Source organism: Periplaneta americana, chromosome 9 (assembly GCF_040183065.1).
Source record: "Periplaneta americana isolate PAMFEO1 chromosome 9, P.americana_PAMFEO1_priV1, whole genome shotgun sequence".
Classification (NCBI taxonomy): Eukaryota; Metazoa; Arthropoda; class Insecta; order Blattodea; family Blattidae; genus Periplaneta; species Periplaneta americana.
The window spans coordinates 5,502,592-5,518,683 of NC_091125.1; the positions used below are offsets into that span (position 1 = coordinate 5,502,592).

A 16,092-nucleotide genomic window follows, 5' to 3' on the forward strand; every position below is an offset into this window, starting at 1 on the left:
CTCCATCCTGAATGAGGCTAGTAAATCTCTGTACTACATCAGGCTTAGAATTCAGGTTTCCAAAGCTATTATCATACTTATGTGTCATATCTTCAACACATTTAAGTAAATTCGCAGAATACTTTTTGAACATGTTTCGTGTAATGTTAATCAAGTGTGGAGTGTCAAAAAAATTGCACAATTTTCCTGTCATTTACTGTAAAGGAGGCTAATCTCCCAATAAATGATACGCTTTTTGATTGTTAGAACCCTGATCAAAAACAGTAGCTACTACTTTTAAACCAATGCTACTCAGCTTCTCTATTGCTTTGCCAATGAGTTCAACTAATGTACTGCCAGGGGTGCTTGGATGTGCTAAGAAATTGCCCACAACTTGTTTGTAATTACTGCAAATACCTCTAACTATAAACACAAGACCTTGGTTGGCAATTCTATTTGCTAGAATATCTCTCGAAGCCATCTACGCAGTGGCGTATACTGGTTAAAGGGTTTGGGCTACCGCTGACCCTATTATTACACAAAATATATCTAACAATTACTTTAATTTTAATTACTATGGTAAAACTAATAATACAAAATTATTATATTATGTTATATTATAAACTTTTTCTTTTGTAATTTCCTTGGGCTACCGCCGGTAGCCCGCAAAATATGCCCCTGCATCTACGATGTCTTCATTACTATTGTAGCACAAGTTTGCTTTTAAAGACATTTCATCCCACATAAGGCAACATAGTTTGTCAGTCTGTCATCTTACTACAGGCATTCCTTAGTATGTCAAATAGTTTATCACTAAAACCAACATCAGTGATATACTTTTGCAATACTCTAAGCAATGTAGACTCTGAAGGGAAATTTAATAACTTCCTAATCATCTATAGGAACTTGGGCTCTGTAAATAAATGTTAAGAGCCTTTGTTTTCATTTCCGGTGACCACTGATTTCCTGTAGAGATGCGTTTTCTTACCAGTTCACATAATGGTCCAGGAACCTTACTCTTTATACATGCAAGGGCAGTGTGTATCTTCGGTTCTTTCTGGGAAGTCTTGTGAACTCTTCCTCTCAGACGATGCAATTGTACTCGAAGACTGCGAATCTTTCTTCTCTTCGGTGTTACTCAGTGGCGGTTCCTCAGGGGAGGGAAGGGAGGAACGTCCTCCTCACATTTTTCTTCTTTTGAAAGTAAATACCAAATGAAATATATGCCTTGAAATTCGAGGACGATTCGATAATTTTTAAATTCAAAGTTATAAGAAAACCTCGGTTGATCGAGTTTTAAACGACGCGCACTCTTGTGCTGCTAAACTGTGAGAAAGATGCGAGATTGTTTGTGTGGAGGAAAGTCAATCCTTTCCTACTTAGTGCAGTTAACACACATAGACAACAGTGCACTAGCGGCGAGAGACAGAAGCAGAGTTTTAAAGCAAGTTCAAGATGTTTTCAAAAATAATAACAGACAAAATAAAAGACTGCATAGACAGTCACCTCCCAGAACCGCAAATGGGCTTCAGATCCGGAAGATCAACAATGACAGCAGTACAATTACTACTAAATAACATCGACGAAGCCCTACAGAAAAAACTGATGTTCTACACAGTCTTCATCGATTTTACCAAGGCTTTCGACCTGCTACAAAGAGACCTAGTAATTCGAAAACTGGAAGAAACAGTAGGGAAAGAAAACGTCTGGACAAGAATAATCAGGTCAATCCTCAAATGCAACGTAATAACAATATCAGACAATCTGTCCATCTCAAACCCTATAACACAATCGAACGGAGTTCTACAGGGAGACCCAATGAGTCCCATGCTGTACATCCTCGCCACTGAAGAAGTCCTTCGTATCCCAGAGAAAGAAGAAGACGTACACATTTATGAATATGCAGATGATATAGTCGTCGGATCAGCTGACACACAGAAGCTCCAAGAAACAATAGGGAAAATAGACGAATGGTGCACTAAACACGAGATGCACATAAACATACCAAAGACGGAAATGATGATATTTACAAATGGGGGCAAAGCACCCGCAGCAGCTGAAATTAGCATCAGAGGGCAAAAAATCAAAATCTCACCAGACTTTAAATATCTCGGAATGACATTGCAGCCAACCGCCAAATGCTTCACAAAACACGTGACAGAGAGGACAGCCCAAGCAGTAATGGCAATGCACGACATAAAAAATATACGACAACTCAGCCTAGAAACAGCCCTATACATATTCAAGGCCAAAATCATGCCGATACTATACTACGGAATTGACGTTATATGGAACCATCTGACAGAAAGTAACTTAAATGCATTAGAAAAGGTAAAATCAACCTACCTAAAAAGAGCACTTGGACTAACAAAAACAACTAGATCACGATTGGTATATCTCCTGGCTAGAGAACCTTTCCTAATAGAAGACATCAAACTTCGGTATTTGTTGCAACACACCAAGGCTTTTGGAAACCAAATGAAGATCATGGAGAGGAAAAGAGAAGAAGTATGGCCTGAGTTCTACGGCACCGGAGCCATGACAGACCGAACTTGGACGAGCCCAAATTTCGAACTGCGGCACGTCGTGACAAGACTGGCAATCCACGGCTTCCATCACTTAATCTGTACCAACAAGACGTACCACGACCCAACCCAAGCATGCGTGTGTGAATTGTGTAGTAAAGTCTGTGAACGCTACCACATAGAACTATGTACAAAAAGACTAAGATCAATACGCGACTATGCAAATGCAAACTAAGGTTGAAACAATGCACATTTGTGCGCTTTTCAGTTTATTATTAATGAATGGAGAGGGAGGAGATCCTCCTCTGAATCAGTGCATGAGCAGGAAATAGAAACAGACTGGTCGTGCAGCAAGCTCGCTACTGCTGCCATCTAACGATACTGCATTCAACCAGGCTATAACACATCTAGGAGGAGGCACAATAAAAAGAGTTTTAACGCAAAGCTATGAAAGACATCATATAAACTTTTTTTTTAATTATAAAACAAAATATATTATTCATTGCACTTTATATAAGCTACTATTCATGGTTTGAAACTTTCGAGGATATCTGAAAGTTGAAGTTAGATTTACATAAAACAAAGAGGAAGTAGTTAGTTCTACATTAGTATCGCAGATCATTTTGGCCCCTGAAATTCACTTTCATTTATTGTCTACTAGACAGGACAACAGCCAAGTTGTCAGTTTTGTACAAATATATTTGAAATTGAAAGTACTCCAAACTAAATTATTTTTAACATAAAAAATTAATCTGTCACCTGCAGCTTTGAACAATAATGGTAGTATGGCTTTACAAGAACTGACATTCTTCAAAAGCATGTGATACTGAACTTGTAAAATGTACATGTGGCAACACAGACCACGTGAGCAGGTGCAGTGTTCTCGCTTTCCTAACAGATTATTTCCCATTCCCACTTCCGTAAAACGGTTCTGGTTATGTGTTAGTAGCTAGTCTCTTCCATCACTTGTGATGCTGTAGTGTGCGTGAAAAATGCTGCGAGTTTGTGAATTTCCTTGTAATTGTTAATTTGTGCAATTATCCAACAATGAATGGAAGTGAAAACATTATATATTTTGGAAAATTTAGGAAACTCAGTTTACAAGAACAGATTATTGCTATACAAAAGAGAAGGCCAACCCTAACACTATTTGGTCTTACATGTAGGCTAATTTGTAGCATTTTTTCTCAAGAATGTGTCATGTGGCAGGAGCCGCCACTGGTGTTACTATCAATCTCCTCATGGTCTCCGGAGCTCGCAGTGGCTTGAGCAGCCTCTTCCCACTCCATGTGACTTGGCCCTGCAGTATCTGTATGAAACAAAACAACAGAAAATATATAATTATAAACTAACAATAAGAATACGCAGGCCTAAAACACCACGAATAGAGGTTGCAGTTATGGGGTCTACTAAGCCCAATATGGGACTACATATCTTTTCCTAACAATTACAGAATCTCCAATTATGACAGAATTTATGAGTCTAGTTCTGAAGCATTGAAATTGTATTTCGTCGGCTAACTTCAAAAATCTTGTAACTGCATTTCAGGAAATTGCACAAAAGAATGTATTATTTTTATACCCCAACTAACAATTTTTTATGCATTTGTTATATAAAAAAATTAGAAGCATTTTCATACTAACGAGATGTTATCAGCAGAACATTTTAAAAATATACCATTAAGTACGAGAAAAATTCGTACCGGCACCGGGAATCGAACCCAGGACCTCTCAGCTGTGCGCGCTGAGTGCTCTCTAACCAACTGAGCTATGCCGGGACCCGATTCACGACGCCGGCCGAACTCCTCTCGTAGTATCGTGTTACGGCCTTACTGCCTACACTTGAGACGATACACGTCATATATGTACAGGAGCGCATATTACATGACTTTATGGCCATATTCAACAACAGTTTCTTTAAACTGTTAACATCATATATGTATCAAATATGAATGAGGTCTCGCCCACCTCATTATATTTTGCTCGACTAGTATGACTAGTCAGTTCGTTTTTATACCATTAAGTACGAGAAAAATTCGTACCGGCACCGGGAATCGAACCCAGGACCTCTCAGCTGTGCGCGCTGAGTGCTCTCTAACCAACTGAGCTATGCCGGGACCCGATTCACGACGCCGGCCGAACTCCTCTCGTAGTATCGTGTTAGGGCCTTACTGCCTGCACTTGAGACGATACACGTCATATATGTACAGGAGCGCATATTACATGACTTTATGGCCATATTCAACAACAGTTTCTTTAAACTGTTAACATCATATATGTATCAAATATGAATGAGGTCTCGCCCACCTCATTATATTTTGCTCGACTAGTATGACTAGTCAGTTCGTTTTTATACCATTAAGTACGAGAAAAATTCGTACCGGCACCGGGAATCGAACCCAGGACCTCTCAGCTGTGCGGGCTGAGTGCTCTCTAACCAACTGAGCTATGCCGGGACCCGATTCACGACGCCGGCCGAACTCCTCTCGTAGTATCGTGTTCCGGCCTTACTGCCTGCACTTGAGACGATACACGTTATATATGTACAGGAGCGCATATTACATGACTTTATGGCCATATTCAACAACAGTTTCTTTAAACTGTTAACATCATATATGTATCAAATATGAATGAGGTCTCGCCCACCTCATTATATTTTGCTCGACTAGTATGAGTAGTCAGTTTGTTTTTACACCATTAAGTACGAGAAAAATTCGTACCGGCACCGGGAATCGAACCCAGGACCTCTCAGCTGTGCGCGCTCAGTGCTCTCTAACCAACTGAGCTATGCCGGGACCCGATTCACGACGCCGGCCGAACTCCTCTCGTAGTATCGTGTTAGGGCCTTACTGCCTGCACTTGAGACGATACACGTCATATATGTACAGGAGCGCATATTACATGACTTTATGGCCATATTCAACAACAGTTTCTTTAAACTGTTAACATCATATATGTATCAAATATGAATGAGGTCTCGCCCACCTCATTATATTTTGCTCGACTGGTATGACTAGTCAGTTTGTTTTTATACCATTAAGTACGAGAAAAATTCGTACCGGCACCGGGAATCGAACCCAGGACCTCTCAGCTGTGCGCGCTGAGTGCTCTCTAACCAACTGAGCTATGCCGGGACCCGATTCGAGCAAAATATAATGAGGTGGGCGAGACCTCATTCATATTTGATACATATGTGATGTTAACAGTTTAAAGAAACTGTTGTTGAATATGGCCATAAAGTCATGTATTATGTTCTCCTGTACATATATGACGTGTATCGTCTCAAGTGCAGGCAGTAAGGCCGTAACACGATACTACGAGAGGAGTTCGGCCAGCGTCGTGAATCGGGTCCCGGCATAGCTCAGTTGGTTAGAGAGCACTCAGCGCGCACAGCGAGAGGTCCTGGGTTCGATTCCCGGTGCCGGTACGAATTTTTCTCGTACTTAATGGTATAAAAACGAACTGACTAGTCATACTAGTCGAGCAAAATATAATGAGGTGGGCGAGACCTCATTCATATTTGATACATATATGATGTTAACAGTTTAAAGAAACTGTTGTTGAATATGGCCATAAAGTCATGTAATATGCGCTCCTGTACATATATGACGTGTATCGTCTCAAGTGCAGGCAGTAAGGCCGTAACACGATACTACGAGAGGAGTTCGGCCGGCGTCGTGAATCGAGTCCCGGCATAGCTCAGTTGGTTAGAGAGCACTCAGCGCGCACAGCTGAGAGGTCCTGGGTTCGATTCCCGGTGCCGGTACGAATTTTTCTCCTACTTAATGGTATAAAAACAAACTAACTAGTCATACTAGTCGAGCAAAATATAATGAGGTGGGCGAGACCTCATTCATATTTGATACATTTTAAAAATAGTTATACGAAGATATCAACATTCCGGAAAATTTGCACTTGGTTTTAGAAGTAAGCCGATGATACGTAAAAAGTATACGATAAAATAAGTTACCTTGACTTGATGGAGATAGCCTGAACTTTGCAAGGTATGACTTCTCTATTCAGATGTGTCTGGAGGGTACTTGTGTAGTACTTATCCTCAAAATGGTCCGCACACACCCAAAAGTTGTTGTACAATTTCTTGGGCACGTTCATCATTAGGTCTTCTCTGCCAATTGCTTCTAGCCATGCCTTGCATCTGAAATCAAAAAAGAGAATTATATATATATATATATATATATATATATATATATATATATATATATATATATATAAATGATGAGCACAGGGACAGCATTTCGTGGTACTTTGTAAAATCACTCGGATGAGCTAGAAAATGAAAAGAAACTGCTCCAATGACCTTACAGGTAAAATACTAATTATTATTCCATTTGTAACGCATTTTTGGAGAAAAACACTCTTAATTTACGATAATATTTTAATAGCAAAGCGGAAAAACTTGCAAGGTCCAAATTATAATTTAGAGGAACAGGAATAATATCATTTTCAACGTTTTCCCGCTTAGCTATTCATTTGTAAAAATAGGATGTGAATCAAACAAATTTAAACGTAGGCCTAATAAAAAAATTAATATTGTTAGCCTTTTCATATGCCGAATATTTGTAGTAAAACGGTGGACTACCGTGGTTTACTGCATCTGTTCATCGGGTAAGTTATTGTTAATTTAGACGAATACATATTACATAAATTAAATATATATAATGCATTTAAATAATAAAGTTTAAATGATAATATTAATACACTATAAATGAAAACTCACCTTTCACTATCTCCCGGTATTTTGAAAAAAATATTGGCAATTTCTTCGGGTGTCTGTCCTTGCAATTCTTGCACTCGAAATATTCGCATTTAACATGTGATGGCATTTTGAGTAACTGCACAACACACTAAACAAATTCAAAATGTCTTCCCTCTTCCCTTTTGTGTCTTCCTTAACCTTCCTTGTCAGGACTCACAACTTAAACCAAAAGCACGCATGCTGATTTTCCATTTCTCGGAGTCTGAATTCAGTGGCGGAATGTTGGAAAGAAACGATGGTTGTGCTCATAGTGTTGGGAAAAAATGTTTAGCAGCGGTTAACAGGGAACCCCTCTGTTATATTAAGCCCTTTTGGCATTGTCGACGGTGAAAAAGCGAATTACTGGCGCTGCGATCGATACTGCTCAGTTGGAAGGCAATATCCTTATAAGAAACAATAGAGAATTCGTTCATTTCGTTTGCTTTTTAGTGTGTTAAATACTTTCTATGTTCCAATAAACTAATCTGCAGTTATTTGTACACGAGTGGTAAGTGAGCAGCTCCCATGATTACTTTATTAGAGGACGAGCTTATTTTGTTCTTGTGTTGCCATATTTGAAGGATTGCTTTCGTGTTTTGTTCTGGGTTGTAGGGAGGGATATGTCGGAAAGGGTGAAAATAAACACTTTCACCCCGCCTAAGGACAAGGACGAATTTCCAAGCTGTTTCCAAGTTGTTCTCTTAGCTTATTGGATATGATCATAAACTGAAAAGTAGACCACCACATTAGTAGCACATCTAATAATGGCCAGGTCGGGGATAAGTAATTTGTGAAATAGATTGTAGGATAAAATATAAGATAGAATAAAACCTAGATTATAAAGATACAGAAAGGCAGAGTAAATTGAAATAAAAAAACGTTTTTTTTTACTGACTATTGTACTTTAACAACGTCATACTACTTTTGACCAATAAAACGGTACGGAACTACGTGTTACAACCAATCATGGCTGCTTATCCTATTGTTATCGTCCTCTAGCATCTATTTTTTTGTTTGCAAACATCGTACTTTCGTTAATTGTACCTTTTAATGTGATTCATGCTTATTTCATCATTCTTAATTAAAAATTTTCTGTTTTCTATCTTGTTCATATTATTTAGGTTATGTTATAGCTTCTGCTGTATGAGATTATGGATAGTCACGTATCAGAGATTGTCTAATATATATTATAATTGAAGTAGAATGCAACTGTTTTAATAAAAATGAAACTGAATCCACAAAGCCTTCTTGACTAGTAATCGTCCATAGAGTTCATTTTCAAGTCAGTTTAGTATTTTAGTAAGCCAATTAATATTTTATTGTATTGGTGTACTTACTTTATTTCTTTCAATCTTTATATACTTTCTTATAGCCTAATCGTGTAATAGTCAATTAAATCCCACTTGATTTTTTATTTTCTCTAGATAAATCAAATCTGTAGTGAGAAGACTGTAGATAAATTGTTTATGACGTAGCTTGCTCCATATTGAATTCTCCAGTTTCTACGATAACATTTGAAGAGTCCACTGCAAGAATGATGGATGTCACTTTCTTGTCGAAAATGAACCAAGACTGTCAAAGCATATCTTAAGACATATAAAATGTACATAGAGAGTTATATGGCATTAACACTGATAGTCATTGTCCAGTAATGATCGGAAAATCACAGTTAAGCTTTGAATGCTAAGCATTTAAAACTTTCAATTGCTTCTCCTGAAAAATGTCGTATTCCAAATGACATCCATCATTCTTGCAGTGGACTCTTCATTTGTGGTTGAGAAAAAGTGCACCATTTGTAGCAAATTGCCTATTTTGTGTAGAGAAACTAAAATTAGTTGCATTTTCATTATAATTGTAATAAACATTTTCCATGTTTTGTGTATCCGAATACATGCTTCCGACATATATAGAAATTTCAAATAGTGTATACTGGAATAAGTGTCTCCTAATAGCTTATTTGCTGTAAATCATTCTTACTTACAGAAAGTCTTCTTTTGATTGTGATGAATCTGATGAAGAACCTGACTTTGGCCAATGGGCTTACAAGCCACATGAAAACACGCACAAAACACAAAAGAATAACATTTGAGCTGTAGGCTACAGATTACTGTTCACTGTTCAGTTTATAGCAAATACTACAAGGTGACATGCGGGAACGGCAGATTTTGAAACGATTAGTGAAAACTCATGCATGAAGTTAGTAAGACTGTGATACCGCCATACTGTTCCCAAAGAGTTTGTAATATTACAAACTCTTTGACTGTTCCTTAGGCAATGCTATTTCAGTAGCCATGAGGCAGAGAACGGAAAAGCATTGTGCATTTGCAGTAAAAACAGTGGCGGTTGTGAAGCTGTACAAGGAAAATTTTGGGTGATCAATGCGATATTGTCACGAATCCTAGTCTCCTAGCCTTTGGTACATTTAGGGTGTGAGGACGTATAGCAAACCACGACCCTTTAAAAATTCCTCGAAAAACCGCACTCTGAAAGATCAGGTGATTGTGCGGGCTTGTCATGCTGGTCTTCTTCAACATGAGATGCTCTCCGAAAAGCTGTCATAATGCAGTGATGAATATTCATCTTTCTCACATTTTGCTGAGAAAAAAACGGTTCAGCAAAAGTTACTCATCTGTTTTCATCGCCGGCTTGCAATTGTTAGACAGCCTGAAGCTTGTACGGATGCAATTTTAGATCTGAAGGCAATATTCTGGCCACAGTGCGGCGAGACGAACCACTCTGTACATTTCATCAGTTAAGCTATACACAAATACAGAGTAAACAGATTCATATTTTACTTGAGCTGTATAAAATTGTACAATGCATGTCAAGTAGATGAATTCAATTTACAAGCATAAACAATAATTATTCCTCAGTTGTGTAGGAGGTATGAGTATTATGTAGAAATTAAGTTAATTTTGTTCGAAAACCTTTTCTCACGGTCCCTCAAAGCTTTAAGGTAATTAGGCACTGCATTCAAGATAGTGATACATGAATAGTGAACTCCTTTTCTATAACAGCATAGACTAACAGAAGGTTAAATGTTATGATTTATTTAACGACGCTCGCAACTGCAAAGTTTATATCAGCGTTGCCAGATGTGCCGGAATTTTGTCCCGCAGGAGTTCTTTTACATGCCAGTAAATCTACTGACATGAGCCTGTCGCATTTAAGCACACTTAAATGCCATCGACCTAGCCCGGGATCGAACCCGCAACCTTGGGTATAGAAGGCCAGCGCTATACCAACTCGCCAACCAGGTCGACTTTAACAGAAGGTAGATGGAGATTTAGGTATTTATTTATTTGTTCTGGTAGAGTTAAGGCCATGAGGCCTTCTCTTCCACACTACCAGAAGTGAAATACTGTACATAACGAAACAATGACAAAAATAGTAACGTCATATCGGTACCTAAATACAAAAATGATTTTCATGCACATTAACAAGCTTACAGGGCTATAATGAAATATTAACTAAACATGATACATAATTAAGTTATTTACAATTCATATCCTAATGCTACTTTATGATAGGCCTAAATGACAATTTATATGCACACAGAATAACCTCTAAAAATCGGCTAAAACAAATCAATTTCATGAAAAAGTATGTAATTCTTAATTCATAATTTAAATTGATTAACCGTTCGGCAATCCCTGACATGACGAGGTAAGGAGTTCCATAGGCGACAAACTGACACGATGAAATAGGATGAATAGAAAGAGGTACGGTGACGAGGAATGGATAATAAGGCCTGATGTTAATTCCGTAACGTTGTAAGATATTCAAAGCGAGTTCTCAGATATTTTGGAGTAGAAGTGAACAATTTTCTAAACAGAATAGATAAAGAATGTGCTATTCTACGTTCCTTTAGGCGAGCCCAAGAAAGAACTTCAAAAGATGGCGTTATATGGTCAAATTTACGAGTGTTGCAGATGAAGCGAGTATTGCACATTATGAACACGTTGTAGTGTTTCAACTAAATTGACAGTTATATGTGTCAAGAGGGCATCACTAGCGATTGAATAATGTTTCTTTTTATGGAAAAAGGCAGATAGTTTCGCAAGTGATTTAGAGTGTGGAGAAATGAAAATATTTTCTTATAGATGTGAGATGTGAGTTACTTGACTATTCCAGTTTAGATCTCTGTTCATTAATAATCCAAGATTTTTTACATTGTCGCTATACTTAATAAACGGCCCATTTATTGACAGTCTTGGTATGGTTTTGTCGTCAATTTTACTGAGTAAGCGCTGATGTGCCATTACAATTGCCTGGGATTTTCCTGGGTTTAACCTCAGTCCAAACTTTTGCGTCCACAGATAGATAGAGTTTAGGTCTTCAGTTATTGTGGTCACTGTGTCAGTTAGTTCATCAGGACGAAAGTGTATATAGATCTGTAAATCGTCAGCAAACAAGTAGTATCTGCAGTGCTGTATGGTTTTTGTCACGTCGTTAATATATATCGTAAATAGTAGAGGACTAAGCACCGACCCTTGAGGAACTCCAGATTTCGTGAAGCGCCATTCAGAAGAGAAATCACCAATTAATGTACACTGCTGGCGGTCACGAAGATAGGATTGAAACCAAGCGACAGCATTATCCGATAAATTCAAGTGTTTCAATTTACATAAAAGGAGGTCAATATCAACAGTATTAAAGGCCTTGCTGAAGTCAAGTAAAGTCAGTTTACTGTCATTCGTAGCTTTGCGTATATCTTCATCGATTTTTAGTAACGCAGTTGTGGTGCTGTGGCCAGTCCTAATTCCTAATTGGTAATCGTCAAGTAAGCCATTATGGCTTAAGTATGCTGTCAGTTGCTTGTGTACAATACGTTCCAGTACTTTTGATAATGCAGTTAGGATGCTAATAGGTCTATAGTCGTCCAGAGAAGATGGAGTTTTATTTTTGGGGAGAGGACGGATAAGGGCTTTTTTCCAGAGGCTTGGAAAATTAGCAGTAAAAAGTGAAGCATTAAATATGTGTGTCAGCGTAGGCAGTATTATGTCAGATATAATACAGAGTATTTAATATTTATTTTATCTACTCCCTCAGCTTGAGTAGTTATAGATTTCAGTGCTCTTTCCACGTCTAGGTCTGTGACATACGAGAACTGAAACTTCTCATAACTCAGTAGTGGGGTATTTCGTAGATCATTAGTAGTCACTTTTTTCCGTCTCATCTAAGTTAAGTGTCTGTACAGATGCAAAGCGGTCATTAAGGACTTCTACGGGGATCGTAATATTATCAGCTTCACATCTAGTGTTTCTTAGTCCTAGGTTCCGTATATTTTTCCATAGCCTCGAGGAATTAAGAGCCCGGTGAGGAAACGTTATGAAAATGATTTAGTTTTGCATTCCGAATAGTCTGAGTAGTCTTATTACGTAATTGTTTATATTGGTTGTAGAGAAAGTCGCTTTTGTCACATCTGTACGGTCAGTAAGTCGCATCCCTGCTCGCCATCAGCTCACGTATGTCACCCGTCATCCAAGGCGCAGGAGGTTTCTTTGTGCGCTTCTTTATTAGTGGGGTGTGCTTGTCGTATAGTCTAAGATGTATTCATTAAGTTGTGCAATTTTTTCGTCAACAGAGTACGATGTCCAAATATTATGCCAGGGGATTTGTAGTGCATCAGTATACAGTGTCGTCTGGTCAATTCGTTTTAAGTCACGATATGATATAAATTTTGGTTTAGGCTTAGGACATTTAACGGGATAAGCTAGGTACAAGATATCATGGGATGATATATATGTATGTATTTATTAGCCGTCAGAATACAAGGATTCATGGCATCGTCAGATAACAATTACATGTTAATACAATAGTATAATAGTAAAGTAAACAAATAGAATAGTAATGACAACAATTATAATTACAACATAATAATAATTCACTTTGTAACATTGTATATTTTATTATTATGACAATCTTGGCAGTTTGTGCTTCTACCAGGTACATGAAGAGGAAGGTAAGGAGCAGTAAACAGGGGAAGCAACAGCAATCAATAACAGTATATAAAATAGAGATTATTACATTTCCTGTTCAAGATTTAAATTTAGGTACTCGTTTATGCTCAGTGGCATGTGCTTCAACAGTATAATTTTTACCGATATACCCGAAGCCGTGCATTGCCCGTGAGCTAACACTCTTTCTGGATTGTTGGTAGCAATAATGTCAATCAGTGTTTCAGAATGCTGGGTATGATGGATAGGTTGAAGGGAAAGGATTGGCATATCAATCGCCTGGAACATAGTCTTTAGTTGTCTTGTATGTACTGAATCTAAGGCCAATATATTTGTATTGAGGTTACCCATGACAACAGTGTGTTCATAATGCGTAATTACATTGACTAGTGAATTTTCTAATTGATTAACATCATTTATATGTAAAGGTTGCTATATCACACATAATAAACATTTTTGGAAACCCGTAGTGACTTCCATAATTAATAATTCTTCTGGTTTGGCATTGTACTTTCCAGGGGATGCATATATAATTTTAGGATTTAAGTCTGGCCTAACATAAGCAACTGTTCCACCTCCACGCCTCATTAATCTATTACTTACTTACAAATGGCTTTAAGGAACCCGAAGGTTCATTGCCGCCCTCACATAAGCCCGCCATCGGTCCCTATCCTGTGCAAGATTAATTCAGTCTCTATCATCATACCCCACCTTCCTCAAATCCATTTTAATATTATCCTCCCATCTACGTCTCGGCCTCCCTAAAGGTCTTTTTCCCTCCGGTCTCCCAACTAACACACTATATGCATTTCTGGATTCGCCCATACGTGCTACATGCCCTGCCCATCTCAAACGTCTGGATTTAATGTTCCTAATTATGTCAAGTGAAGAATACAATGCGTGCAGTTCTGTGTTGTGTAACTTTCTCCATTTTCCTGTAACTTCATCCCGCTTAGCCCCAAATATTTTCCTAAGCACCTTATTCTCAAACACCCTTAACTTATGTTCCTCTCTCAGAGTGAGAGTCCAAGTTTCACAACCATACAGAACAACCGGTAATATAACTGTTTAATAAATTCTAACTTTCAGATTTTTGGATAGAAGACTGGATGATAAGAGCTTCTCAACCGAATAATAACACGCATTTCCCATATTTATTCTGCGTTTAATTTCGTCCCGAGTGTCATTTATAGTTGTTACTGTTGCTCCAAAATATTTGAATTTTTCCACCTCTTCGAAGGATAAATCTCCAATTTTTATATTTCCATTTCGTACAATATTCTGGTCACGAGACATAATCATATCCTTAGTCTTTTCGGGATTTACTTCCAAACCGATCGCTTTACTTGCTTCAAGTAAAATTTCCGTGTTTTCCCTAATCGTTTGTGTATTTTCTCCTAACATATTCACGTCATCCGCATAAACAAGGAGCTGATGTAACCCGTTCAATTCCAAACCCTGCCTGTTATCCTGAACTTCCCTAATGGCATATTCTAGAGCGAAGTTAAAAAGTAAAGGTGATAGTGCATCTCCCTGCTTTAGCCCGCAGTGAATTGGAAAAGCATCAGATAGAAACTGACCTATACGGACTCTGCTGTATGTTTCACTTAGACACATTTTAATTAATCGAAGTAGTTTCTTGGGAATACCAAATTCAATAGGAATATCATATAATACTTCCCTCTTAACCGAGTCATATGCCTTTTTTAAATCTATGAATAACTGATGCACTGTACCCTTATACTCCCATTTTTTCTCCATTATCTGTCGAATACAAAAAATCTGATCAATAGTCGATCTATTAAGCCGAAAACCGCATTGATGATCCCCAATAATTTCATCTACGTACGGAGTTAATCTTCTCAAAAGAATATTGGACAACATTTTGTACGACGTCAACAAAAGTGATATTCCTCGAAAGTTACCACAGTTGGTTTTTGCCCCTTTTTAAAAATAGGTACAATTATGGACTCCTTCCATTGTTCTGGTACAATTTCCTTTTCCCAAATAGCAAGTACAAGTTTATAAATGTCGCTATATAATGCACTTCCACCCTCTTGTATTAATTCTGCTGGAATTTGATCGATACCTGGACACTTGTACTTTTTCAGATTTTCTATCGCAATTTCGACTTCTGAAAGCGTGGGTTCGGGTATAAATGGCTCAGCAGTTTGTATTTCAATTTCTTACCGATCATTTCTATTTGGCCTATGTACATTTAGTAGTTGCGCAACATAGTTTTTCCATCTGTTTAGGATTGATGGAGAGTCTGCAAGCAAGTCACCATTCTCTTCCTTGATCACGTTTACCCTTGGCTGTTATCCGTTCTTAAATTCCTTTACACCCTTATATAAATCTCGAATGTTTTTATTCTTACTATTTGTTTCTACCTCATTCAGTTTTTCCTTCAAGCAACCTCTCTGATTATTCCTAAGTGTACGACTTGCTTCCCGTCTTTCATTGAAATAATTATCTCTCTTCTCCTCAACTGGATCCTGTAAGAATTTCAATTTTGCCTGTTTCCTTCTTTCTACTACCATGCAACAATCTTCATCAAACCACGGTTTCTTTTTCTTAGTTTCATGATAACCTATGCTCTGCTCAGCTGCAATTTTGATACTATCTTTGATATTTTCCCACACGCTATTAACATCTAATTCTTTCTCAACTTCGTCGGAACTTTCTAAAGTGGCAAACCTATTCGAAATTTCGACCTGATAATTTTGCTTAGCTTCCTCGTCCTTTAATTTCAAAATATTCAATTTAGTAATATTAACTTGTTGCTCTACTGGCTTGGCTACTGATAATCTTTCTCTTAATTCTCCAATCACCAAATAATGGTCAGAATTACAGTCTGCACCCCTGAAGGTTCG

The 16,092-nt window shown here is 37.9% G+C and overlaps 2 protein-coding genes and 1 non-coding gene across 3 annotated transcripts in view; 1 reads left to right on the forward strand and 2 right to left on the reverse strand.

The window, feature by feature from the left end:
* The window catches only part of LOC138705744 (uncharacterized), a 43,432-nt gene that overhangs the window by 15,931 nt on the left and 11,409 nt on the right, over positions 1 to 16,092 (forward strand). The window lies entirely within an intron of this gene.
* LOC138705743 (zinc finger protein 235-like) overlaps positions 3,234 to 16,092 on the reverse strand; it is a 158,120-nt gene continuing 145,261 nt past the window's right edge. Inside the window, exons 5-6 of the mRNA XM_069834332.1 lie at positions 6,474 to 6,659; positions 3,234 to 3,813 (exon numbers count right to left, since the gene is read on the reverse strand). Coding sequence (XP_069690433.1) covers positions 3,744 to 3,813; positions 6,474 to 6,659 — 256 coding nt within the window. The 3' untranslated portion in view covers positions 3,234 to 3,743. The remainder of the gene's footprint in view (positions 3,814 to 6,473; positions 6,660 to 16,092) is intronic.
* On the reverse strand, positions 4,882 to 4,959 carry TRNAC-GCA (transfer RNA cysteine (anticodon GCA)). The gene has a single exon. It is a non-coding gene; the product is annotated as a tRNA-Cys (tRNA).